At 40.6% G+C, this 27572-nt stretch overlaps 1 protein-coding gene across 1 annotated transcript in view; it reads right to left on the reverse strand.

Annotated features, from left to right (window-relative positions):
* Positions 1-27572, reverse strand: part of LOC6039063 (katanin p80 WD40 repeat-containing subunit B1) — a 43346-nt gene that overhangs the window by 12895 nt on the left and 2879 nt on the right. Inside the window, 6 exon segments of the mRNA XM_038256869.1 lie at positions 15173-15203; positions 15206-15246; positions 15309-16069; positions 16134-16572; positions 16574-17652; positions 21641-21768. Of these exon segments, the coding sequence (XP_038112797.1) occupies positions 15173-15203; positions 15206-15246; positions 15309-16069; positions 16134-16572; positions 16574-17652; positions 21641-21768 (2479 nt within the window).

A 27572-nucleotide genomic window follows, 5' to 3' on the forward strand; every position in this document is an offset into this window, starting at 1 on the left:
TCGACCACGTGAAGGATGCGCGAACGGCCAAGGAGACCTGGGACGCGCTGCGCGACGTGTTCGAGCGCGTCGGTATCGCGGGGAAGCTCTTCTTGAAGAAGCAGTTTCAAGAGCTACGATTGGCCGAGGGAGGCGATGTTCCGGCGTTCCTGCAGCGATTTGAGAAGGTGCTACGCGAACTGAAGGCGGCCGGAGTCAAGCTGGAAAAGGAAGATGTCGTTTGCCAACTGCTGTTGGCCCTCCCACGATCGTTCGACGCGCTGATCACGGCGGTCGAGACGATTGAGCCGAAGGACTTGACACTGGAGTACGTCAAGAAAAGGATCCTGGACGAGCAGGTCAAGCGGAACGCGCAAGCTGCCCCGGAGGATCAATGTGAAGGCGAGTCGGGTGAGTCTGCGTTCGCCAGCAAGAGACGAGAGATAAGGTGTTTTGAATGCGGCCGGCCCGGTCACAAGCGAGCAGATTGTCCCAATGGACGGCTGGACGGATCGGAACCGGTAGAGGAGTCTGGATTCAGGTCCGGTAAGTCCACCCGAAACGTGAAAAGTGGAGCCAATGTGACGTACGAAAACCAAATCGCGTTTGGTGTTGCTACGGACAACGTTGGTGCTTCGGCGTCGTCTGCTGTGATGGGCCGAATCGAGTGGTACCTGGATTCTGGAGCAACGGCGCACTTGGTGCAAGACAAGTCTCTCTTTGAGGAGCTGCGACCGCTGAATCGAGAGGTGCGGATTGCCGTGGCCAAGTCTTGCCAATCGCTAGTAGCAGAATCGGTCGGAACTGTACGAGTGACGATGCTGGTCAAGGGAAAGTGGCTGCCGGCAGTGGTCAACGATGTATTGTACGTGCCCGAGCTTCGATGCAACCTGTTTTCTGTTCGACGGCTTGAAGACGTTGGGATGGCTGTAAAGTTCGTCGGTGGAAAGGTGTCCATCGAGAAGGGAAAGCGTGTGGTCGGCAGTGGACGCCGATCTGGACAGCTGTACGCGTTGGACGTTTTCCGCCGAGATGGTGCTGTTGGCGGTGGCATCCATGCTACTGCAATGATGGCTTGGAAGCCAAAACCGCAAAGCCGCTTGAGCCAAGACAAGGAACCTGTTGATGAAGAATCGGTTGAGGAGGAGACGGCTGCTGATGTTCAAGATGGCGAGAGCGTACAAGAGCTCACCGCTGGTCTGGCTGGACGACAGCTCGGCATTGCGAAGCTGACGGAAGACGAGGACGAGGAAGGACTTCCCGGAGCGCTCCCTTCGCAACCAGAACGTGGCCACTGCCCAGCAGAAGGGTCCACGAGGCACAGCGAACGGGAGCGCAGAACCTCGGGTAAGTTCCTTAACTGTTGCAAGCAATTTGGCAGCAATACTGCTGGTGGACAATTCACAGATTTCACCGAGGGCACTGACGACGTAGTGTTGGCTTGTGCACGGAACACAGAGGCAGTTGCGAAGAACCTGCAGTCGGCGACTGATGCCTCGAAACGGCGTTCTGGCTGGATCCACTGGAAGAAGACCAAGTTCGTGCCAAAGCCGCTGGAGGAGAACATCGTCGATTGGCAAAAGATTTCAAGTTCGAGAAAGACGAGACCGGCAACGTGGACCGGTTCAATTTGCACTTGGTGGAGAAAAGCTGCTCACAAGGACGTGGCTTCGATTACAAAGGAACGAACACACCGGTGACCAAAATCAAGTCGTACGTTTACTGTTTGCGATAGCGAATTATGTAGCGTTCCGGTCAGTTCGGATTGTTCGTTTGAGCGGGGATGTTAGATGGCAACCACCAATCCGTACCCTGGCAACGCCACGTTGATCAACGATCAACAGATCGTAGTAACCTTGTGTTAGGTTCAACTAAACTTTTTCATTCCCTTTCAAGACCTAGTTAAATAAAGATCGTTCTATGAAGAAGCTCCGCCTTTCAGTCAGATCTTCAATATTTTGAGCTCATTGGAAAGGTCTTTTTAATACCTTTCTGAAAATGTATGATAATGTATAATATGATAGGTTTTCTTGCAAAAACCACCCTTTTTACAATCTTCCGGACATATGCCAAAATCGTTTTTTAGCATAACTTTTTAAGTACTCAACTAAACTTGCTGATTTTAAATAGAGACCTATGGCACCCCAAGACGGATCGAATGAAACTAATACGGTCAAAATCCGTTCATCCAGTCCGGAGATAATCGAGTGACAATTTTTTTGTCCACCCACCTACACACATCCACACAGACATTTGCTCAGAACATGAATCTGAGTCGATATGTATATGTGAAGGTGGGTCTACGAGGTCAAATTAATTAGTTCATTTTTCGAGTGATTTTATAGCCTTTCCTCAGTAAGGTGAGGAAGGCAAAACTGTTCCTCATGCTAAATAATGCATATGGAGTCACCTTTGCTAAACATATTGTTTGAAATAGTATAAAAATAGTTCCAAATAAACAAATATTTTTTGAACTTGAAGCTGGATGTAATTTTCATGAATTACAAATTAGGCATTTTTGTTAGATAACATTATGTTTTTCCTGTCTTCAAATGTTTTTTCATGTTAAATTGAAGTTTTCTCTAGATTATGTCCCTCGGAAAAGTTTAAAAAAAGCGATGAGCTATTTGCAAAAAAAGTTTTAAAAAATAATTTATTTGGAGGGAAGACGGCCACCTCTTCCAGGGGTAAGACGGCCACCCGTAATTTGTGAATTTTATTTGATATAGGTTATATTTTTGTCAGTTTTTTTACTATTAAGCCATATTTGTAGATTAGGAAATGCATTTTTAATAAAACTTTTCATTTTTAATCAAAATGCTGTTAACTACCGTTTCGACAACATTCTTTACTGTGATATAGCAAAACTCATTCAATAGAATGAAATCCTATCAAACTTTTCATAAAAATCGCTAATTTAATACTGTTTACTTAATTTTGATTGACTTATTCTAATCGAAATACATGAACTAATTATTTTGCATCAAATTAATTATTTTGCATCAAATTGTGTTTGTTTTGTAGTAAACATCCACAATTTTTCTTAAAATGTGATCGCAATAATATGAGATTCACTGAGCCAAAATATGAAATTTTGAAATTAAACATCATTTTTCTTCACATTTGAAACTAGATTTTTTCAACCAAAATAGTTAGGATGTTCAGAGAAGTCTGTTCAACCAACCATGTAGGTATTTGGGTGGATTTAGCAAAATTATTAGGTTAATTTATAGCACTGACCGTCTTACACCACATGGGTGGCCGACTTACCCCGCGTGTTTCATATGTATACAGCAATTTCCCACGAAAACAGCATGAAGAAAAACAAAAGTCCGCGAATTGGGCTCAAATTTTTTCTGGGGGTTCTTTGGCCGAAATAATTAGACCCGTATTTTTTTGTTTGGCCATTAGGGTGACCTTTCGCCGTGTTAGGGTGGTCTGAAAAATGGCAATTTTTGTCGATTTTCGCAAAAACCACTTTTTTCGAAAAATCATAACTCCTCGCCATTTCAACCGATTTCAATTGTCTTATAAGCAAATGAAAGGTTATAAGTTGGCCTTTCAAAGAAAAATAGTAAGAAGTTTCAAAAATCTAGCCTAACATATGCTGTGCTGTTTTCGTGGGGAATTGCTGTATATACGATTTTATTTTATTTTTTTAAATTGCTGAAAAGTATTGAAAATTGGTTTTTAGACCAACTAATTTATGTCATTTCTCTAATGGACTACTAGTAGAACAATATGTACGTAATTTAAGATCAAAATAATTTATTGTGTAAATTTTATGAAAATTCTCCCTTAGGGTGGCCGTCCTACCCCCATCTCCCCTAACTTTCAAGCAATTCCCCATGTAACATCAGAATTAATTTTCAAGCAACTTTATGTCTTTTAAAAGCCTGACTCAACGGCAAATATCTTCAAAAAGCTATCAATAGATGTATTGGGGTTATGGAAGTCATTGTCAATCACATTTATATCATTTATTTTCGATAAGTGTTATCAACTTTCAGTTAACAAATGGCATTTACCAGTGCACAGTGTTCGGAATGGCAAAATTAAGTGGAATACATTGATAACTCCTTTATTTAATGTCCTAGCCAAATGGTGTCTTCGGAAGAGTTGTTGTACTTGATAAGGGCTATCTTTTGAAGTTATTGACATACAGGGCGACGACCAAAAACTAACTTTGTTGGATGACGTCGTAGGGCTTTGGTGTCTTCAGAAAAGTTGTAGAGGAGAAAATTTCATGAAAGTTTGTCGAAGGCGCCAAATTTGTAACTCTTAATCTACTCGAGATATACTCCATTTTTGCAAAAAAAAAGGTCCAAAACAGCACTTTTTTGGTGATAACTCAAAATGTTACAATTTTACCGGCCTACTATGTTCTGTAGAGTTGTTTGTGACATAAAATTACACATCTTTGTCGAAGACAGCAAAATGCCTTGAGTCTTTATTGAGGAGTTATAACCATTTTTAAGTGATTTTGAGCCTGTTTTCAAGTTGCTATATTTTGAAAATGGCGCATTTTGGCGCAAAACCGAACAATGCACCTGAAAGTACACACTTTCAATTACATTTCCTGAAAATATCTCCGTGTCTATTGGTGTGACGATTTTTAATCAATTTATTTATAATTTTTAAGTTGAATCTTATTGAAAACGAGGTGAAAATCGATAAATTGAAGGCCAGATTGATCATTTTTTATGAAAAATACTTAGTCTATGAAAAAATACGGCAACCTTTCTTTAGTGACCAAATATAAAAGGAAAAACTTAACTTTAAATACGAACAATTATTTTAAATTTTAACATACATTATTTTGGGCTAAACATGTTTTTATTTATAATTTTAGAGTGTGTGTCATAATTTTAAGCATAAACAATATATTTTCCAAAAAATCTATCAATTTACCCTTCAATTTACCGATTTTCACCTCGTTTTCACCTTTTTGCAAAAATGGCGTATATCTAGATTAAGAGTTACAAATTTGGCGCCTTCGACAAACTTTCATGAAATTTTCTCCTCTACAACTTTGCCGAAGACACCAAAGCCCTACAACGTCATCCAACAAAGTTAGTTATGGTTGACACCCTGAAAGGTCGTCACCCTGTATGTCAATAACTTCAAAAGATAGCCCTTATCAAGTACAACAACTCTTCCGAAGACACCATTTGGCCGTCAAATAAAAGAGTTATCAATTTATTCCACTTAATTTTGCCATTCCGAACACTGTGCAGTGTTTTCATTCGATATGTTTTTTGCAGATAATGTTCACACAAAATCGTTTTTCAACGCTAATTTTCGAAATATTATACATTTTAGTAAGGACTATTTTCACCCAACCTGAATCAAATGATAAAAACATGGTGAATATCAAAACCAAATTTTAATGGGAATTGCAATCTTTTTAATTTGATGGAGAAACACAAAAAAAACGGACAACTTACTGATGGCTTACAGAACGTTTTGTAAAGGGACATTATTTTTAATGGGAGTGGTTATGCTGAGTGAAAAACACGTCTTCGTGGGGAAAAGGTTTAATTGCGAATGAACATAAAAACTGATTAGTGGTCGCAGATTGCTTCGATCTTCAGTACTCCTCCTCAAACAGTGATCACTTAAATCTAAGACAGCATGATGTAGATCGACCTCCTGTTTCTTCAACGGCTCGACCAATCCATCAGCTATCTGCAACTTAGCCTTGATGTAGATCACATCGACATCGACACATTCCAACGTGCCCCTCATAAAAGGAGGTTGGATGTCGATACACGCCAGGGCTACCGCAGCCAAGGACAGGGCCATAGACTCCGCCTTGCAGGTTGGTCATCTCCCAGGTCCTGTGAGCGTTGTACTCCTCCTGCATGGCACGTCTACCATCCACCGGTCTTCGACTCGACGACGTCACACGCAGAACAACTGGAGTGGACGGTCCGTCTGACTTCTGGCCTCCTGAAACACGTGGGGAACGCTGACCACTGCACATGTTAGCGAATTCATTGTACTTGCCTGAAGATACGCGCTCCCTACCGCTGCGCAACCACGCCGGTGACACGGGTGGGTTAAAAGGGGTTCGCGGCGGGAGCGCAGGAAGTGTCACGGAGTCTTCAGCATCCTCGTTCGAACTTACAACGGATACCTCGTCGACCTCCTTCGTTCCATCTTCATAGTCCAACTTCACGACTGTACATGGTGACCCGTTACTCGCTCTTCTGCGCCTTCGTTGTCTGCTGCGACACGCGAGCACTCTGAGCTTTTCCTGCTCCAGCTTGAACAGCCCATCCGACCGACTTCCGGTCGCGACACAAACGCCTTCCTCGTCTAGCACCTCGCAACCGTTGCGGCGGAAAACTACAGTGTATCCTTTATCGACGATCTTACTCACCGACAGTAGGTTGGCTGCTAGTCCTGGTATCAGCTGCACATCGGTAACGTTGATTTCTTCTCCACAGGTCGTGTTGATCACAGCAGTGCCCTTCGCGACGACCTGCATTCCTTCCTTGTTGGCAGCGACCATCTTACCGTTTGCCCGCTGAACGTTGTGCAGCAACGATTTCGTTCTGGTCAAATGACGACTGGCTCCGGAATCGAAGAACCAATCTTCAGGTTTGCTCTCGTTCCCCGTCGTCAGCACAGCACCGAAGGCACGTCCCGGCTTGCTTCTCTCCTTATCCGGTGACATCGTAGACGACGTTTTCTCGAGGCAGTTCCGCGCGATGTGTCCATACTTCTGGCAAGCGTGACACTTCGGACCCTTTGCCCGATTTCCATGGTGATCTTGTTTGTTACCTGGTCTACTGATCGCAAATGCTGGGTCACTGGCGTTTTCCGCTGGCTCGTGTTCCTCCTGGAGCAACTTGGTCTTGATCAAATCACCCGTAATTGCCTCTCCGGAGTTTTGCAGAGCCATAACCATCGGTTTGTAAGACTCAGGCAGGCCTGCTAGCAACAGCATTCCGAGCCACTCCTCGCCGATCGGGAAACCAACACCAGCTAGTTGATTTGCGGTAGCAACCATCCTCGTCACGTACGCTTCCATGGATACGGAGTTGGCTAGGTTCGTGGTCATCAGCTTGTGGAGTAAACCCCAGCGCCGCATCAATCCGCGATCCTCGTAGGTCTTCTCCAGCTTGTCCCACGCTTCCTTGGCCGTTTTCGTCCCCTGCACATGTACGTAGATCGAAGGATCGAGGCCAGAAATGATCCTGCCGCGAGCTTTCCGGTTCTTTGCCGCATCAACAGCTTCGTACGAACCGTCGGCCTTCTTGTTCGGCTCCACGGCAACCCACAGCTCCTCCGCCTCCAGATAGGACTGCATTCCAAACTTCCAGGTGCACCAATTCTCCCGGCCAATCAGCCTCTCGGCCACCTAGCATGGTCCTGTAGCTTGCGCCATCTTGACGGTACGGACTTCAGAAAACTGCTTGCAGAACTTCTTCAATTTTCGCTTCCAGAAACTTCTAAACTTTTCTTCCCACTTCTGGGCCCATAACCTAATGGGAGTGGTTATGCTGAGTGAAAAACACGTCTTCGTGGGGAAAAGGTTTAATTGCGAATGAACATAAAAACTGATTAGTGGTCGCAGATTGCTTCGATCTTCAGTAATTTTACTTAGAAAAAAAAGTTTCCTTTGCACTTGAAACCATCATAACCAAATCAGGCTTTTGTGGAGTGCTAAAAAAAAAACAAGACAATACAACATCAGCAACATCATAAAAATATAAATGAAATGAAATATTCAAAACTTTATCAAAACATTAAATTTAACAAACCAATTCAATAATGAAACATGAAACATGAAAGAACAAAGTTTTGCATTCGCAGCTCATTCTGGAAAATCTATTTAAAAATCAGGCAAAAAACAGTGCTGCAGCCATTAAATTTCTGCTACACAACTTTTATCCACTGGTATTATTTATAATCCCATTTGATACAATCCAACAAACAAGAGCAATAACTCATCAGTACCTCGCACCACTTGAGTTCGCTGCGCGCCCCTTTTATCCATGCTGTCTAGCATACATAAAAGTTTCCCTTTTTATTCCAAAATCAAACAACCGTGCTGTGGAATATAAATTAATGCTCCACCGTCAAACCAGCAGGCACCCTTCCATCATGTATCGAGGTTCCGTTATGTACAATGCTTTCCGATACAGTTCTATTGTGTCTCATTATGATGTGATTCAGAAGAGGCAAGTTATGTAGGGTAGACGGCACTACAGTCGTCATTAAGTAATGATTTTATTAAGTCTCGAAAAATCCAAAATTCTGTAGAGTTTTGTTCCTAATATTTTATACTAACAATTTTAAATTAATTCAAAATTAATTTTATAAAATAATTAGGCGCAAACATAGTTCAATTCACGCAACTCGCACATGAGCATAAATCACCCAACGCGTACATAATCGCATCATAAGCATAAGCTCCGCCCATCGGGAGGAACGTGTAAAAAAGGGGGAGAAAGTATATAAATGCCTACATAAGAAGTCGAGCTCGCGCGAGAGAGTGATGAAGCAGATTAGCTGCACAAATAAACATAAAAGTGTGGCGGCGCGTAGCAGCATAGCGAAGACCTGCTATTAACAATAGCACGACGAGAGGGCATACATAAATGAATAAATAAATAAATACTTCAAGGCGGGACACGGGCCCGGGAGGAACCAGGGCCAGTGGGCTGTGAAAACTAGTTCCGGAAGAACGGAAGGCGTTCGACGGAGACGACGATGACTGGCGAAACGTAGGGAAAGATCTATGGCGATGGAATAATCGGGAGAAGTGTTGGAAGATTTTCAATCGTTTAGTGTTATTTTTAGCGCAACCTAGAAAAAGTTTTCATTAAAAAAAAGTTTTACTAAGCAGCACACAGGCACTTGATTGAGAAATTCAAATGAGTAATCTTTTCTTTCTTGCACAATTTATTGGTAATTTTAAAAAGGTAAAAAAAAATCTCAGGAGGAATACTAATAAAATTCATTCGCAGATAAAACGTCAGACATCGTCTTTATCATCTTTTCTAGAAAGATATTAGGCATGTCAATCCATGCAACTTTGTCAAAAGCACCAAAATTATATCTCGCAATCTACGCCTTCTACGACTAATTTTGTCAATAGCATCAGAGCAAAATTTAAAAAAAAAATGTTGTAGCGCAGCAATTCAGGTTCAGCTTTAGAGAGCTCTAAAAAAACAAACATTTTAGTAAAATAGAGCGGGGCAAAAGTACTAATCAGCCATTCCAAAACTTAATGTTTACCTAAAAAGCTCACAATATTATTCGGGTTTTCGACTTGTTTTGATTCAACTTTATGTGTTAACACAAGTTTAGTAAAACATTTAAGTTGGTGCAAGTTACGCACAGAAGTAACTTGTTGGCAATTTTGATCCAATATTTGAAGGTCACAAAATAAGGTTCATTAAACTTCAGTTTGTTCGCATAACTGTCTCATATGCATTTTCTGCATGTTGAGAGAAATGTTGCTGTGCAATACAGCGCTTTCCTACTTAAAAATGTGATATCTCAAGAAATATTCATTTTACCCTGATGTTTTGATTGAATTTAATGTAAAAAACTCTCAGCAATCGAATGCAATTGTCAGTTTTCCCGTAAGTGCTCGTCCAAAGGGTTCAAAATGCATTTTAAAACTTAAAGCGCAAAATTTTCATGTCTGGCAACACTGTACGTAAATTTTGAGTACGCCATTCGATTCTACATCAAAAAATCTTCAAGTATGCATACCCAAAAGTTCACTTTTTGTAAACTTTTCTCTTAGCAAAATGCATTTTAAAAATGAAGTTTTTCAAAAATCCCAGAAAAAGAGGAGGGTGCCACGGGCGCGGGGGCACGGTGGGTAAGAAGGGGATTATTATGCAACTTGCATGTACCTCGGAAATTCCTCCTGGAGGTTGTTGGGGAGACTATTCTGAGTCAGAAAAATCGATTTCCAAAATATTCTGTCGGTGAAAATTGATTTTATCTCGATTTGAAGTTAAAAAACCTAATATTTCACCTAAAACCTCAAAAATACGTCTGAAATCTCGGTATAACTCTGGACAAAGATGTCAATTTTCATCCAAATATCAATTCTTAGTTCCCAAAATATATTCCTGACATAGTACACCTTAAATCGGTCCATTACTTGAGTCCCAGCGTCATGAGAATGTGTAAAATAGTGTTTTTTCTTAAAACATATTTTCAAATTGGTCTAGTAAATAAACTGTCATGTCTGAATTCCAAAACTAACGTTGTAGCATTGTTGCAAACAAAATGAAGAACAATTTTGCAGAAAAAAGAATGAAATTTTATCCATTTTCAGTAACATTATAACCATTTTAGTGGGAAAATTGTTGCCAATTTTCGAAATTCTTCGATATTTAACTCATTCCTGTTATTAACAGCTACTACGATCATACTCAGTAGGATGTAACAAAAATTACTTTTTGGCGGGCATTCAGGGGCTGGTTCCGGTGGGCATACTGAGCTCAAATCTCAAATATGAGCTTGATTGAACTTAATTGGAGCTGTCGCTTTGCATTTCAATTTTAAATGGGATTTAACCAGTAAAAAACATGGTTTTTCAAAAATGTAGATTTTTAGGCACTTTAGCCACTAAAGCGTTTATCTTCAACATCATTGGCATGTAGGACATTTCCTTGCGCATGTTTTGGTATATATAACATTGAACTGAAGCACTCAATGTCTTGATTTTTTTTTCAAAAAAACAGCTCAGCAGAAAAGTTAGGCGACGCGCCGTTTCATTTTGCTCAAAACTTCAATGTTATTATACCAAAACATGCGCAAGGATCTGTCGTACATGCCAATGATGTTGAAGATAAACGCTTTAGTGGCCAATGTGCCTAAAAAACTACATTTTTGAAAAACCTTGTTTTTTACTGGTAAAATCTCATTTAAAATTAAAATGCAAAGCAACAGCTCCAATTAAGTTCAATCAAGCTCATATTTGAGATTTGAGCTCAGTATGCCCACCGGAACCAGCCCTGAATGCCCGCCAAAAGTAATTTTGTTACATCCTACTGAGTATGATCGTAGTAGCTGTTAATAACAGGAATGAGTTAAATATCGAAGAATTTCGAAAATTGGCAACAATTTTCCCACTAAAATGGTTATAATGTTACTGAAAATGGATAAAATTTCATTCTTTTTTCTGCAAAATTGTTCTTCATTTTGTTTGCAACAATGCTACAACGTTAGTTTTGGAATTCAGACATGACAGTTTATTTACCAGACCAATTTGAAAATATGTTTTAAGAAAAAACACTATTTTACACATTCTCATGACGCTGGGACTCAAGTAATGGACCGATTTAAGGTGTACTATGTCAGGAATATATTTTGGGAACTAAGAATTGATATTTGGATGAAAATTGACATCTTTGTCCAGAGTTATGCCGAGATTTTAGACGTATTTTTGAGGTTTTAGGTGAAATATTAGGTTTTTTAACTTCAAATCGAGATAAAATCAATTTTCACCGACAGAATATTTTGGAAATCGATTTTTCTGACTCAGAATAGTCTCCCCAACAACCTCCAGGAGGAATTTCCGAGGTACATGCAAGTTGCATAATAATCCCCTTCTTACCCACCGTGGGGGGTGGACCAAATGTCACCAAACTTTGGATTCATTGTATTTGGGGCAAAAACAACCCCCATGCCAAATATGAGCAGATCTGGTGAAGGTCGATGATGGACGCGTGGTCACTTGGGAAGGAATGACCCATGTTTAAAACATTATTTTTCTTTGCGGAACTGGTTTGTGATAATTTTCATGATGAAACTCATAAGTGGATGTTTTATAGATAGGACAAACAGACTTGCCGCAAATTTTCAAAATTCTAGAACAAAATAGTAAATATTATAAGTGTAGCCTAAAATAAACCTAAAATAAATGAAGCTATCTTAACATCTAACTCAAAATCGACTAAAATGCATATGGGACATTTATGCGAAGAGAGCAGTGTTTAGCCTTCCAATCACCTTGCTAACCATCAAGGAATTTTTGAAATTGTTCCTCCTCTTTTTTGCAAGAAAAAAAATGTGAGACAAATGTATGTACTAAAATTTCCGTTAATTTTTGTATGAAGAAAATTCTAACATATTGGATAACTTTTATTTTACTGCCACCGTTGAAAAAACGGCTAATATCCACTTTTGTCAAAATCGAGATATTAGCATCAGATGGTAAAGGATGTTCCAACGCATCTTCTAGAACTTGAATTTCACTGATATAGTGCTTAGACTTGGCTGCCGATGCGAAAAACCAAACGGCTAATATGCCACACTTATGGGAAAATGCCTTGACGGAGATTTTGTGACAAACACTAAAACGCATTTTTCTCGGAATACTTGATTTGGCATAATAGCCGAATTTTCAATTATGGGCAGTTTAGTCAGTATTGATTCACAATCACTGAAAAACAGTATTTCTGCCAAAATTTAGTTTTTTAGTTTCATCGGGCAATATGATATGGACAAACATATACTTTTAAAATGTCCTTCGTTTTTGCCTTCCTCACCTTACTGAGGAAAGGCTATAAAATCACTCGAAAAACTAAATTCTTAATTTGACCTCCTAGACCCACCTTCATGTATACTTATCGACTCAGAATCACATTCTGAGCAAATGTCTGTGTGTGTGGTGGGATGTTGATCAAAAAAATTTGCACTGGATTATCTCGGCACTGGCTGAACCGATTTAAACCGTATTGGTCTCATTCGATCCGTCTTGGGGTTCCATAAGTCGCTATTGAAAATTATAAAGTTTAGTAAAGTACTTCAAAAGTTATGCTAAAAAAACGATTCTGACAAAAGTCCGGAAGATTGTAAAAAGGGTGTTTTTTGTAAGAAATCCCGTCATGTTATACATTTTTAGAAAGGTATTTGAAAGACTTTTCCAACGAGTTTAAAAGATTAAAGATCTGACGACCCTACCAAAAGTTATAAGCACCTAAGTAATATTTATGAACTTTTTAGAGGCCGTATCTCATATATTTCGATGAAAACGATGTCCGGATCTATCATGCAACCTGTCGTTGGATAGGTGATCAAAAGACCTTTCCAACGAGTTCAGTAGATTGCAGATCTGACAACTCTATCAAAAGTTATAAGCACATAAGTGCCCTGAATTATGAAGATCTGACTACCCAATCTGATGGTATGAATAATGAATCATGTTGATAGAACACTGAAAGGTCCACCCTTGTGTATCTATTTTGGATAGCATTACCCTCTAAATGTGAGGAAGGGAACAACCACCTATGGGTGGATTAAGTAACGTTTTTTAAATCAAGATATCTCAAGTTGAAAAAATACCCCTGAGTGCTAGATCTCCGTTTTCAAACGTGACCTGACACAAATTTGCGCCTCTTAGAGATATTTGAGTTTAGAAATTGCATCTTTTTTACTTTAAAATAGCTGTTACTTTTGACTAATAAGTCCACAACCAAATTGTAACTGTTCGTCCAATCAAGCTTATACTTGGGATTGGGGCTCACTATACACAATTAATACAGCCCTGCAATGGAAAGCGAAAAGGCAAATATAAACCAATCTGCCATTCTACGCATAATTGTCCCATGTAATTTTTAGCTGATTTTGACACTTGGTCGTCACATAGTTTGTTGGACCATAGTCACCCTCATTGAACAAGACCGATATAAGACCGTTCAAACCCATCTCCCAAAGAACCTGTGGGAAGCTACACCAAACTACACCATTAGCTTGGCCTACTGTACGAATCTCCGCCAACAAGCTCGGGTCATGGCTGCTTGCCTGCAATTTCGCGGGAAACCCACTCTCTCCAAATCGTTCTCCACTTGGTCCACCCACCTCGCTCGTTGCATCTCCCTAATACATCTTGTTCCTACCGGCTCTGACAAAAACACCAACTTCGCAGGATTGATCTTCTGGTTTCGTTAGCTCAATTGCTCGGGTCGTTCCGGCATCCTAGCATCATGACCCGCCCACTGCAACCGTCCAGCCTTCGCTCGTTGCAGAGTTGCGCAAGCTCGTGGTTCATTCTCCACCGCCATAATCCCGTTCTCAGAATCGCCGCCGAAAATGGTCCTATGCACTTGACGTTCGAAGACGCTTAGCGCTCGTAGGACCTCTTCGAGCATTGTCAACGTCTTCTGCCCGTAGAGGACGACCAGACTTATCAGCGATTTGGAGATGATATACTTCGTATGTAGGGAGAATTTCTGGGACCTTAACTCTTGTGGAGACAGTCGATCGTCACGCTCGGTCCAGTGCGAACCAAGGGACTCGGTTCATCCTGCCAGCATGTACTATGTCTTCGCTTTGGATCCCTCGCCGTGCCAAAGTCTCCCAAGTGAAGAAAAAATCCCGAACCCGATATCTTCACACAGCACCGAGTCCCACCCATCGTCATTCTGGTTAGTCTTATCAGCATCCCAAAAAGCCTTTTTCGTCCGGTAGCTCTCACACTTAACTCCTTCTTGTAGATTCGGCAAATTACCCCCTCTTTCCACTCCTCCGGTAGCTGTTCTGACTCCCAGATCCTGACTTTCAGTCGGTGCGACAGACCGCTAGCTTCTCCGGGCCCATCTTGATGACTCCAGCTGCTTTGTTACTCTTCAGGTTCTTGATGGCATCCTCAACTTCCCGCATCTTGGCCTCTCCCCGTCAGGAAGGAGGAATTCATTCCTCCTGTCGACCTCTGCCTCTACTTCTGCGCCATTCAGGTGTTCATCGAAGTGCTTTTTCACCTGACCGTACCGAATAAAAACATTACAAATTCTGGGGCGAAAGCTGTCGTCCCCGTACACATGATCGACTCTGTGGTCGATGACCACAGAACATGCCTTAGATCAATCATGGGCTCGTGTGCTCCCTCCGCGACCATCATCAAACCAACTGAGACAGGGTGTTGAGGCGCAACGGACTAGACCAAACAAATTTCAACCGACATCTGCTCGCCCGCTAAAATCCAGAAATATTGTTCCAACGGTTGTGTTATTTGCCAAATCAAACCCTTCTCTTCCTAATTCCACTCAATGCAAAACAGCAATAACGCGCGCACCATAAACACCTTTATCCTCTCAAATGACAAGATAATTAGCTTGAGATGAGTTTGCATACCTCACTCAATCAAACATCGCAACGACATCTCCCTCCTTCTAACTAGAACTAAACCAGGTGTTTGAAAAAGGGTACTCACAATTTGTATTCGCTCTGCAGCAGATCGTATATTTTGGCAGCAACAGTACGCACATATCCAGCGTGAATTGTGACCTGAAATAACAGAAGGACGTTACAAATTTGTATTTTTCGTAAACATTTGTCGAAAAACTCACGATTTTTCCAGAATCGCTCCTAGCAGGTCAACCAAGATGTGCTGGTCGTTCATGCGGACGGCGACCTTGAGCGCGGTGCTCACGTCCCCAGTTTGCGTGTAGTTTCGGATCGCCGTCAGCAGCGCCGTCCGGTTACACAGCGCCTGAAACACGCTGTCGTGTTCGTTCATCAGCAGCTGAATTTCAAACTCTTCGTTGGAGGTCATTCCCAGTCTCGTACCACCGCCACCACCTCCGTCTCCGTCATGCGAAGGAAACCGGATGATCGGAATCTGGTGATGCACTGCCGTGGGAATCGACGACGGCGGGGGAACCGACGGTGGTGGCATCAGCAGCGAGTCACGGCCCATTCCCCCTCCTCCTCCTCCTCCGTCGGTTATTCCGATGTGGGACAGGCTGTGATTGTGTGGTGCGCCTCCTCCTACTCCTCCGCCCATCATGCTCATGTTTCCATTGCCGTTGCTGTTGTGTTGGATGATTCCGGCCCGGCTCATGGTGGCACTGGTGCTGTGGCCGTCGCCGTTGTTGTTGTGGTTCCGTTGGCGCATGTCCAGCGACGTCTTGGAGCGGACCGGTTTTGTGACAATCTCCACCTTTACGTTGGCATTGTGTTGACTATTGCTGCTGCTGCTGCTGTATCGGCTGGTGTTTTTCATGTTGTTGATTTGTGCTGTACTTTCGCTCTTGCGGATCTTGCTGCTGAGGGCGGTGTTGTTCCGGATCGGAGAGCTGCCTCGGCTGATGGGCTTCTTGAAGGTTACCTGGAAAAGGGGGTTAGATTAGATTAAATATTTTGTTTCCTAATAAATGTCCAAAAACTCTCACCTGCTCCTCATTGGCCAGCTTGTTCAGCTCTAGCGTGCTCCTCGAGGTCGAAATCCTCCTGGCCAGATTACTGCCGATGGTCGAGTTCCGGTTGGCGGCGATGTTTGGCTGTGAAGTTCTCCGTTGCGCCATGGTGCTGTGACTGATAGAGTCCGTCTTTTGCCGTACCAGCGTGCTGCTTTTCGTCGTCGTCGCTGCCGTCGTGGAGTGGGAGGTACTGCTGGTGTTTCCGCTGCTGGCGTTGGTCGTCGTGTTCCCCGAGGTGGTCAATTTGGGAGCGTAATCCGGAGGTTGAGCGCTTTTGACGGGAAAGTCTTCCTTTTCCGCGTCCGAAGCGGTGTTCTTGCACGGGTAGTAGTCAAGATCGCTCGAATATCCAGTTGACGTGCTGATGTTGTACATTTTCATCTCTTCCTTTACAAGATAGTTGCTGTTGGAGAGGGCCCGAGGGCGGTCCGGAGACCGTGGCCACCGGGATAGACGATGGAGTAGGCGACGCGTACGACTCGAAGCTTCCCGTACCACTTCCGTTGCTATGGCTAAAATCAAATGCCTTCTGCTCGACCAAAATCGTAACGTCTTCTTCGTCGATCATCTCGATGCTCAGGTTGGGAGACATTCCGCCGTTGGAATTTCCCTCCATACTGTCACCGGAGAGCCCTCGATCGCCAATCGATAACCGAACCTTGCCACTTCCTCTGCTGAAACTTTTCCTAGAGCTCTGATGGTGGTTAAACGGCTGATTCTGGGGATTGTAGAACGGCTTCACCATGTTCAAATTCAACGCATGGATCGCAACGTTCCTATTTTCATAAGTTCCACAAATCAGCTTCTTTCCGGCAGTGATCATGTCGCCCAGCATCGTCCACGTCGAGTCCACATGGTCATACTCCTGGTCCGGTTCCCAACCAATCACAGAAATTCCCGCCGCCGTCCCACCAAACAGACATGAACCGCCCTCGTCAAACGCAATGCACTTCACCGCGTGTCCTTTCGAGTGTGTTTTGTCCGCTCGCGACACCAGCTGCTTCTTCTCCAGATCGTACAAATCCACACTGCCATCGTTCCGTCCAGCGGCCATCAGCAGATCCGACGGATGGTACTGAACACAAATCGCCGGCGATTCCCGCTCTGTGAACTCCATGAACTGCTTGCTCATGCGAATGTCCCAAATGATGACGCATCCCTCCGTGCCAGCCGAAGCGATCCACAACCCATCCGGGGAAAACTTGACCGAATTGACATGCGAAATGTGGCCCCGATACCGCTTGATGCACACGTTCTGCCGCACATCCCACAGCCGGATCGAGGTGTCGTGACTGCCCGAAACGACGTACTCGCTGTACGGGTGAAAGTCCAGCGTGCGAACCGTTTTCATGTGGCCAAAGAAGGTGGTGCACTCCGTATCCGAGTTGAGGTCCCATCGCTTGATCACGCCCGTGTCGTCCGCCGAGTAGACAAAGTCGTCCGAGTAGGCAAACTTAACGCAGTCCACCGGGGCGTTGTGGCCGGTCAGGGTCTGGAATGGTAAAGAGAAAGGTAAAAACAACGGTACAATTAGTCAACTATTGAAAAATAAAGAGACTTAAACATATTTTCAAAATGCTTTGAACTTCCAAGATAAATGAACGCTTTCCCAAAACTGACGAACAGGGTTGTAAAAATATCAAACTTTCACTTCTCAGCGACTATAACTATCGTGCCCGAAATCTAATCTCTCAATTTTCGCTGCCCTTTTTAATTCCGTCGCAAAATTATTAGCAAAAAGAATTGCCAGTATCTGTCACGTGTTTACACAATCCCCATTAAAAATCATTCCCCCTCGACAGTGCGTAACCACAAAAGCCGCCACAAAACAAAATTTGCCAACGAATTATATATTTGCCGCACCCGTCCGCGTTCTTTCATAAAAGTTTGCTGAAAAAACAAAAGATTCTTCTGCGAGTATTTTTGCGGACAGGAAAAAGACAACGAGTGTGAGAAAGATAATGCTCATGCTGGCAACCACGAGATAAATAAAGAGAACTCAAAAGCTATACTGATGTTCGCTAAACCTTCTGATACTTTGGTACAAGAATCAGCAAAATGATAGTTTTTTCTATCATTTATTTAGAAACCTGGTGACAATAATCTAAAAATATATGTTTTCAGAAAGTATCAAAATTTAATTTTAAATTTAAATATTTGTGTTACGATATGAGAAGACAAGGCACATATCGTAACAAACAGATTAAAACATTTATTAAATTGTAATGAACTTAACTAACGAACAAGTTATAAAACGAATGACGAGAAATAAATACATCTCGAACGTCAATGTCAAAAATTATGTGTTTTGAGACATTGAATGTAAAATGCTCAGCACGAATTGATAGATATTTTATTCTGAATGTTTTCTTTACATCTATTTTAAAAAAATACCAAATATTTCTGACGTTAAAAAAACTGGAAACTGATTAAAAAACGTTGCTTAATCCACCTTTAGGTGGTTGGTGCCTTCCTCTCATTTATAGAGTGATTACAATCCCCAAAAGTGTCCACATGGTTTATGGATCTCCCCTAACCTGATCGCAGCACCTAAGAGGTCCTAATAAAAATAAGTGACGAGTAAAAAAATGACTTCCTACAGACTTTTTGTCAAGATTATACAGACACCGCCTTTCAGGAAAATGGCATCCCTCTACAAGGCTTTTTACGTGGCGATCAGACCCGACCAGTTGAGGTTATGTGAATTCAGACCATTTTTTAAACTGCTTGTAATTTTAGATAGGTAAGTCAGATCATGAAAATTCTTAATCCATAAGAAAGGTCATATGGTTTCTAAAAATCTATAACATGGGAGGGGAGGCATTTTAAATACATGATAAAACTACATGAATTTAAATAGCAAGTTAGGGGACGTTAAGACGGATCGATTAAAACCATTCCGGCCAAAATCGGTTGAACCTGTTACGAGATATTCCAGTGACATTGATTTGGTACACATGTCTACATACAGCCAAACACACAGACATTTGCTCAGCTGGTGATTCTGAGTCGATATGTACAAATGAAGGTAGGTCTAGGAGGTCTAACTAAAAAGTTCGTTTTTCGAGGGTTTTATAGCCTTTCCTCAGTAAAGTGAGGAAGGCAATATCAATTTAAAAAAAATACCAAATATTTGTGACGTTAAAAAAACTGGAAACTAATTAAAAAAACGTTACTTAATCCACCTTTAGGTGGTTGGTGCCTTCCTCTCATTTATAGCGTTATTCCAACCCCCCTAAAGTGTCCACATGGTTTATGGATCTCCCCTAACGTGATCGCAGCAAGAAAAAATAAAATGAATTTAAAAAAAACAGACTACTCACCGATTTTTTGTCAAGATTATACAGACACCGCCTTTGAGGAAAATGGCATCCCTCTACACGGCTTTTTCACGGCGATCAGACCCGAACATTTAAGGTTATGTAAATTCAGACCATTTTTTAAACTGCTTGTATCATTAGATAGGTAAGTCAGACCTTAAAAATTCTTAATCCACAAGAAAGGTCATTTCAGAACCATTCTAAAAAACTAACTCAATCCACCTATGTGGTTAGAGCCTTCCTCACAACAATGGCTGTACACAAGTTTCATCTATTTTTTAGATCCAGCTTCCAAAAAGTACATCGATATCACTTAAGTGGTCAGAACTCGATGCAGGGTTGCCAGATCTTCAATGTTTTGGGCTCGTTGGAAAGGTTTTTTGATAACCTAACCAACGATGGGTCGAGTGATGGATCCGGACAAAGTTTACATACATTTAAGTGAGATCTGGCTTCAAAAAAGTACATCAATATCACTTAAGAGGCCATATCTCGAGACAGGGTTGCCAGATCTTCAATGTTTTGGACTCGTTGGAAAGGTTTTTTGATAACCTAACCAACAATGGGTCGGATGGTGGATCCGGACATAGTACACATACATTTAAGTGAGATCCGGCTTCAAAAAAGTACATCAATATCACTTAAGTGGCCATATCTCGAGACAGGGTTGCCAGATCTTCAAAATTTTGGACTCATTGGACAGGTCTTTTGATTAGTTAACCATTAATAGGTCGGATAGTGGATCCGGACATAGTTTACATACATTTAAGAGAGATCCGGCTTCAAAAAAGTACATCAAAAGTACATCACTTAAGTGGCCATATCTCGAGACAGGGTTGCCAGATCTCCAATGTTTTGCACTCATTTGAAAGGTCTTTTGATAACCTAACCAACGATGGGTCGGATGATGGACCCGGACATAGTTTACATACAGTTAAGTGAGATCCAAATATATGTGAAAAAACATTTTTATACATAACTTTTGAACTACTTATCGAAACTCCAATTTTTATAAAACTCGATCTATGGGACCCTAAACCAAGTCGAATGCAACAAATTCGGGTCAAATCGGTTCAGCCAGTGCTGAGAAACATGAGCTAGTTTGTTGGTCACATACATACATACACACACACATACACACAGACATTTGTTCACTTTTCGATTCTGAGTCGATATGTATACATGAAGGTGGGTCTACGACGTTTTTATACAAAGTTCATTTTTAGAGCAGGATTATAGCCTTACCTCAGTGAGGAAGGCAAAACGTTACTTAATCCACCTTTAGGTGGTTGGTGCCTTCCTCTCATATTTTTATCAAAATATCTGAGATCCGGCCTCAAAAAAGTTGAATAAAAACATTAAAATACTTATAACTTTTGATAGGGTTGCCGGATCTTCAATCTTTTGGGCTTGTTGTAAAGGTCTTATCCAACGATGGGTCGCATGATAGATCCGGACAATTTTTTCATCAAAATATTTGAGAACCGGCATCAAAAAAGTGTATACGTACCACTTAAGTGCGCATAACTTTTGATCGGGTTGTCAGATCTTCAATCTTTTGAACGCGTTGGAAAGGTCTTTCAAATACCTTTCTAACAATACATAGCTTAACGGGTTTTCTTACAAAAACTACCCTTTTTTACAATATTTCAAACTCTAGCCAAATCGTTTTTTTAGCATAACTTTTGAAGTACTATTCTAAACTTCATAATATTAACTAGGGTCTTGTGGGACTTCAAGATGGATCGAATAAGACCAATATGGTCCAAATCGGTTCAGCCGGTCCGGAGCTAATCGTGTGCATATTTTTCGATGCACGGTCTTACAGACATACACACGCACAGACATTGGTTCAGAATTTGATTCTGAGTCGATAGGTATACGTGAAGGTGGGTCTACGAGGTCAAATAAAGAAATCAATTTTTCGACTGATTTTATAGCCTTTCCTCATTGAGGTGAGGAAGGCAATATATAAAATGACCAGTTTTCATGCAAAAACCACCCTTTTTTGCAAAATGTGAAATTTATATGCAACAGTTTTTTAAGCATAACTATCTTGACTTTTTTACTTAAGATAATTTTAACTGTTGCAATGTTGGTTCACTAGATAATATTTAAAGTTTCAACTGTGTTTACATTAAATTCAAATACCATACTAACCATAAAACATTCCTTGCTGCCAAAGGTCCACAGGTTCACGTTCCGGTCCTGTCCTCCGGTGACCAGCACTCGTCCGGTTTCTCCAATGTCCAAACATGTCACCTTGCTGTTGTGTGCCGTAATATCATCTGCAGAAGAAAAAAATAAACAAACAATTGAAACAACTTAAAGTAAACAAAAAGAAGAATCTCTCGCACAGCACAAACTACAGACTCCTCAGTGCCTACACGCTACAACACACAGAGATGGTCTAAAAATAGGTGACGCAAATTTGTCCGTTAAATCACAGACCAGCGAATTGGCTACGGGATGGCTATTTTCGCGAGCAATGCAACAATGGAACCCGAATCGGAGAGTGTTTAGTCGTTTGGGTGGTGTCGCCCCCTGCGAAAATTTCCATTCAAAGACCGCACCTACCGACCGGCACCAAACCCTAAGTGCTCTAGCAGCAGTGGTAGTAATTGCGTAAAATAAGAAAAGAACATGCTTTGCTCGGCGTTTGAGTGAATCTGAGTTAAAATGTGAGATGCATCTATGGAAGAAGAATAAGTTTTGTTTTTTTTTACTTTTGAAAACAAATAATTAATTTTGTGTCAAAAGAATTTTTTTGACTAATCTAACAATACAGAAAGATGACTATAACCTTTTCAAATTTACTAAATTCTTTAATAATTCCATTCATCAAAACAAAGAATGAAACAAAAGCCAAAATACGTGTTAAGCCGAACCGATAATATCGCACGCGTACAAAGTGTTCTTTTGCACCTTTTTGTTGTCTCTTACGTTGCACCATTCAACGTCGCATCCATCGAAACTGTTGCTGCTGGTATCTTTGTTGTTGTAATTAAGCAAAGTGACAATCGCGTTTCGCGGCCAGCCCTGCCGAATATGGCTAGTGCGACCCGCATTCGCTCGATTCGGAACGGACTGGCTTGGGATGATGGGGTTCTGTTGCGACTGAGACAATAACATTGTAAGTTAATGTAGGACGTGAAGATTTCAACAAGCTCCGAAAATCCATCAGGACTCAATAACATTTTTTAGCATTTTTCTGTATTGGTACTGTACCTTATAGCATCACAAGATCTAACGTGATCGCAGCACATAAGAGATCCTAATAAAAATAAGTGACGAGTAAAAAAAACAGACTACATACAGAATTTTTGTCAAGATCATACAAACACCGCTTTTGAGGAAATGGCATCCCTCTACACGGCTTTTTCGTGGCGATCAGACCCGACCATTTGAGGTTATGTAGATTCAGACCATTTTTTAAAATGCTTGTAATTTTTGATAGGTAAGTCATATCTTGAAAATTCTTAATCAACAAGAAAGGTCATTTCAAAACCATTCTAAAAATATGTAATATGTCAGGTTTCTATGCAAAAACCACTTTTTTTTGCAAATTGTGAAATTTATATGCAGCAGTTTTTAAGCATAATTTTTGATGTGCTTTACTAAATCTTATAAATTTTAATAGGGACTTATGGGACCCCAAGACGAATCGAATGAGGCCAATACGTCAAAATCGGCTCAGTCAGTGACGAGATATTACAGTGACATTGATTCGGTACACATGTCTACACACAGCCAAACACACAGACATTTGCTCAGCTGGTGATTCTGTGTCGATATGCATAAATGGCGGTAGGTCTAGGAGGTCTAACTAAAAAGTTCATTTTTCGAGTGATTTTATAGCCTTTCCTCAGTAAGGTGAGGAAGGCAAAAATCAAAACACTATGCAAAAAAATGGCTTGAACAGCTGTCATAATTCGTTACATTTGTCCTGATTTGCCAAAGATACTGGTGTTTGATGAAAAATAATCAAATATGAGTCACTTCTTATTGAGCTATTTATCACTCGAGTTCAGTTGAAAACGCTTTTAATTCGCTATAATTGAATGTCAAAGTTCGGACCTGTCAACATTAGAGGCACGCTGGAATTAGATGCTGTTCCCCTATGTTTTGTCTATTGGCGCCGAAAAACTTCGCTGCACAAGACAGCTTATCCGTTGTAGATGTACTTCATCATCAGCTCACTGAGAGCTTGGAATTGTTGTCTTGTTTCGGCAGGCACGAAAGCGCGTGAGCATCTCTCCAGCAAGGGCGAAAAACTCAGGAAGCGGTAAGAGATCATCACCGGTTACTTCTGCTTGTGCCGGGGGAGAACCGCCCCCAGCAGCGGCTACTCTAGCGTACGAACCTCCCCAACCGGGAGGGAATCTCACCGCACTTTACGCACCGGGAGGGAGATTGCAGTTTCTTGAACCGTCTCCAAATTTCTGACAGCAGTCAGACAGCAGCATAGCGCTGCGTCAGCCGAATTCTTCGTGTAGAATCGCCACGTCACAAAGAAGCCTTCCAGTCATTTGATTCGCCGTAGGTCCTGAATTTTGGCAGACCCGTTGTCGATTTCAAGAGCACCTTTATCTCTCGAGGCTTTACCTTGACGTCCGTTAGATTTTCTTCCAGGTCGGAGATCGGGCGGTCCGGATATCCCTGAAGGACGATCTTCACACTTTCATTTCATTTCATTTATTTATTATTCATGTAGAGTAAGGAAATATCCTTTTAAATTACTACACTTTGTTGAGAACCGGAAAAGCATTTTCTCTAAAATATTAATTAAATTCTAAACTCCTGATCAGTGTAAACTAATGTCATTTTAATTAATTTATCCTCTAAACCAAGTGATGCATTCTTTGCGGAAACCTGCAATGGTTTGAATGTTTTTAATCGCGTTAGTTAGGAAGTTGGTTCCAGATAGTAGCACCCCTTACTATGAAACTATTTCCGTAATGTGTTGTGCTGTGTCTTGGAATTATTAAATTTCTAGTTCTAGTACTGCGGGCAATTTGTATTTTATCTGCTAAATAGGGTGGAATGGAAAAGTTTACTATTTTAAACATGGTTAAACAAGTTCTGAATTTAATAAACTCTTTGAAAGGACAGCCTAACAATTCTTGCTGAAGGTGAGTCACTCTCGAATATCTATTTAAATTGTATACAAATCGTACACACGCGTTTAAAGCTACCCTTAACCTGTTCAAAGAAGCAGATGAAGCATTTAATAGCAAAACATCACCATACATGAAATGTGGCAACAATAGGGATTTAAAGAGTTTGAGTTTTACATTAACCGGTAACATACTTGCTGAGAGCTTTAAAGTTCTAAGTCCGATATAGATTTTTCTACATTGCGCATTCACATGACCATCCCATTCTAAATAATTTTTAGAATGAAGCCAAGACTTGGATATTTAAGCACATACTCAAGAACGTTTTGACCGAGCATTATTAAAGGCTGCTGATGTTCTGAGCTGTTTCTGGAAAAGAGCATAACTTTAGTTTTGGATGAGTTAATTGGTAGAAGATTAGAACATGACCAGTCATAAATGTTAGCTAAATCTTCATTTAATAATTGCGCCATTTGTGGAATAGACAGCCTATTAGAAGCTATGTAAATCTGGACGTCATCAGCAAACATGTGAATTCTACAATGATTTAGAACGGAGCACAGGTCATTAATGAATAAGGAGAATAAAAGCGGCCCTAAAATAGAACCTTGAGGTACGCCTGAAATAATACTGGCTGAATCAGAAAAAAGGCCATTTGCGAAAACAACTTGTTTTCTGTTACATAATTAATTTTGTAACAATTCTGTGGCACCAGATGAAAATCCGAATTGCAGTGATAACTTTTGAATTAATTTAACATGTGACACGCGATCAAATGCTTTTGCAAAATCGATAAAGACCGAAAAAGCTTTTCCTTTTTGTCAATTACACTAAGAATGTCGTCTAGTACCTTAACTGTAGCCGAAGTCGTATTATGATTTTTCGAAATCCTGATTGATTACTGTTAAGAATATTAAAATTGTCCAAATAGGTTTGGATTTGGATTTTCAATACTTTCTCAAAGACTTTTGAAAGTGCAGAAAGAATACTTATCGGGCGTAAATTGTTCAAATCAAGACTTCTAGACTTTTTTCTGATTGGTATAACTTTAGTCATTTTCCAAGCTCGGGGAAATTTTGATGATAATATGATCATATTGAAAATGAAAGTTATTTTATGAATGATTTCAGGCAAAATAAGTTTAATAAAACGGATAGGAATATCATCCATACCTACTGCATTTGACTTCACTGAATTAATTGCATTAATTATATCCTTAACATTTACCTCTGAAAAACGAAAGCCTTCATTGTTCCTTGGTTATATTGGAGGGTGTGACAAATCTTGAGTAAAATTTGAGGTAAAATAGTTGTTGATTTCTGCGTTAGAGTTGGGGAATTTCACATCAGGTTTTGATTTATTAGAAATATTTAGTTGTTTTAACTTGTTCCAAAGGTCTTTACTAGACACTGAAGAATCAACTCGAGATGTAACATAATTAGATTTAGCCTCATTGATGAGATGTGTGACTTTATTTCTCAATCTATTAAACTGACTGTAATTAGTAAAATTCTTATCAGTTTTCCATATATTATATGCGAGATCTCTTTCGATCATTGCTTTCATAATATTGTTGTTAAACCAGGAATTCTTTCTAGGTACATATTTGCGAAGGTGAATAAAACGGTTAAATAAGTTACGAATATGTTGATTGAAATAGTCAAGTGCAATGTCCGGATCATTCATAGAAAATAATTGTGACCAGTTAATGGAATTAACTGCTTCAATTAAGGCAGGTAAATTGACATTATTGTAATCCCTGAAGTAATATATTTCATCTTCAAAAGAACTTGCAAAAATCATATCATGTTTTGAAAATCCACCAGCTGAGACTTGATTAAAATTGTGAACAAAATTTGTATTATTTGTTAAAAAAAGATCTAAATGAGAACAACCTCCACTGTGAAAGTGTGTCGGGAAAGAATTAACGCAACAAATTCCAAGATGATCTATGGCATTCAAGAAATTATCTGAAAGTGTTCATGATTTGCTAATATCGGTGTTAAAATCGCCTACAATAACGACATTTTCATAACTAGTTGAAAATTCTGAAAATAAAGAGGACACAATTTCAGAACAGTTAACACGAGGTGGATTGTAAAAAACACCCAGCAAAAACTTTTCTCTATTGCAATGAATTTCAATCAGTAAAAATTCAGTTGTGTTCAATGTATCATTTTTAGAAAAAGTCAATATTTTACAGGTTAAGTTGGATTTATAGTACACAAGAATTCCTCCACCACGAGCGCATTTTCGATCATTTCTTATTAGATTATAACCTTCAAGAGAAATTAGTTCATCGGGTATGTTGTCGGTTAGCCACGACTCAGTTACGCATATTATGCTTACTTTACTGTTGCTAAAGCAAATTTTAAATTCATTGAACTTGCTCAACTGTCGAGCACAAATACTTTGAGCATTGAGATGACAAATATTCAATTTACTGGAGTCGAGAGCACAATTCATCACGACACGTGGAATAAAACAGTTTAATTGTGAAGGGGTGGCACTACTATTATCCAGCATTAGTTAAAAGATAAAAAGTCGGAATTGAAAAATGCATCACCATGGTTAATGAGGATAAACTAAAAATAACTAAGACTAAGAAAAACAAGTTTGAGTTCATGATAAAAAAAATCCAAATAAAGTGAACCTTAGATCCCTACACATGCTCTTTGTGATTCGAATGGAAATATTCAAAAAGGTTTCAACAAAGTGTGATATAAGTGTTTAATCACCAACGACACGGCGCAGCAGCATGATCGAACAAATTCGGTCCATCCAGCAGATCCAACGACCCAGCGACAGCAACGGACTCCACTCGGTCCAGCCGAGGAGTGATCCCAACGATTCTAACGGGCAGCAACAGCAACGAATCATCAACAGCAACGAGCTCAACTCGATCATCGAGGAGCTGGAAGTTGATTTACGAACCGGAACAAGACTTTCAGGAAGGATGGAGTCAAGGATAACGA

This window comes from Culex quinquefasciatus, chromosome 1 (genome assembly GCF_015732765.1).
Source record: "Culex quinquefasciatus strain JHB chromosome 1, VPISU_Cqui_1.0_pri_paternal, whole genome shotgun sequence".
NCBI classification, from domain to species: domain Eukaryota; kingdom Metazoa; phylum Arthropoda; class Insecta; order Diptera; family Culicidae; genus Culex; species Culex quinquefasciatus.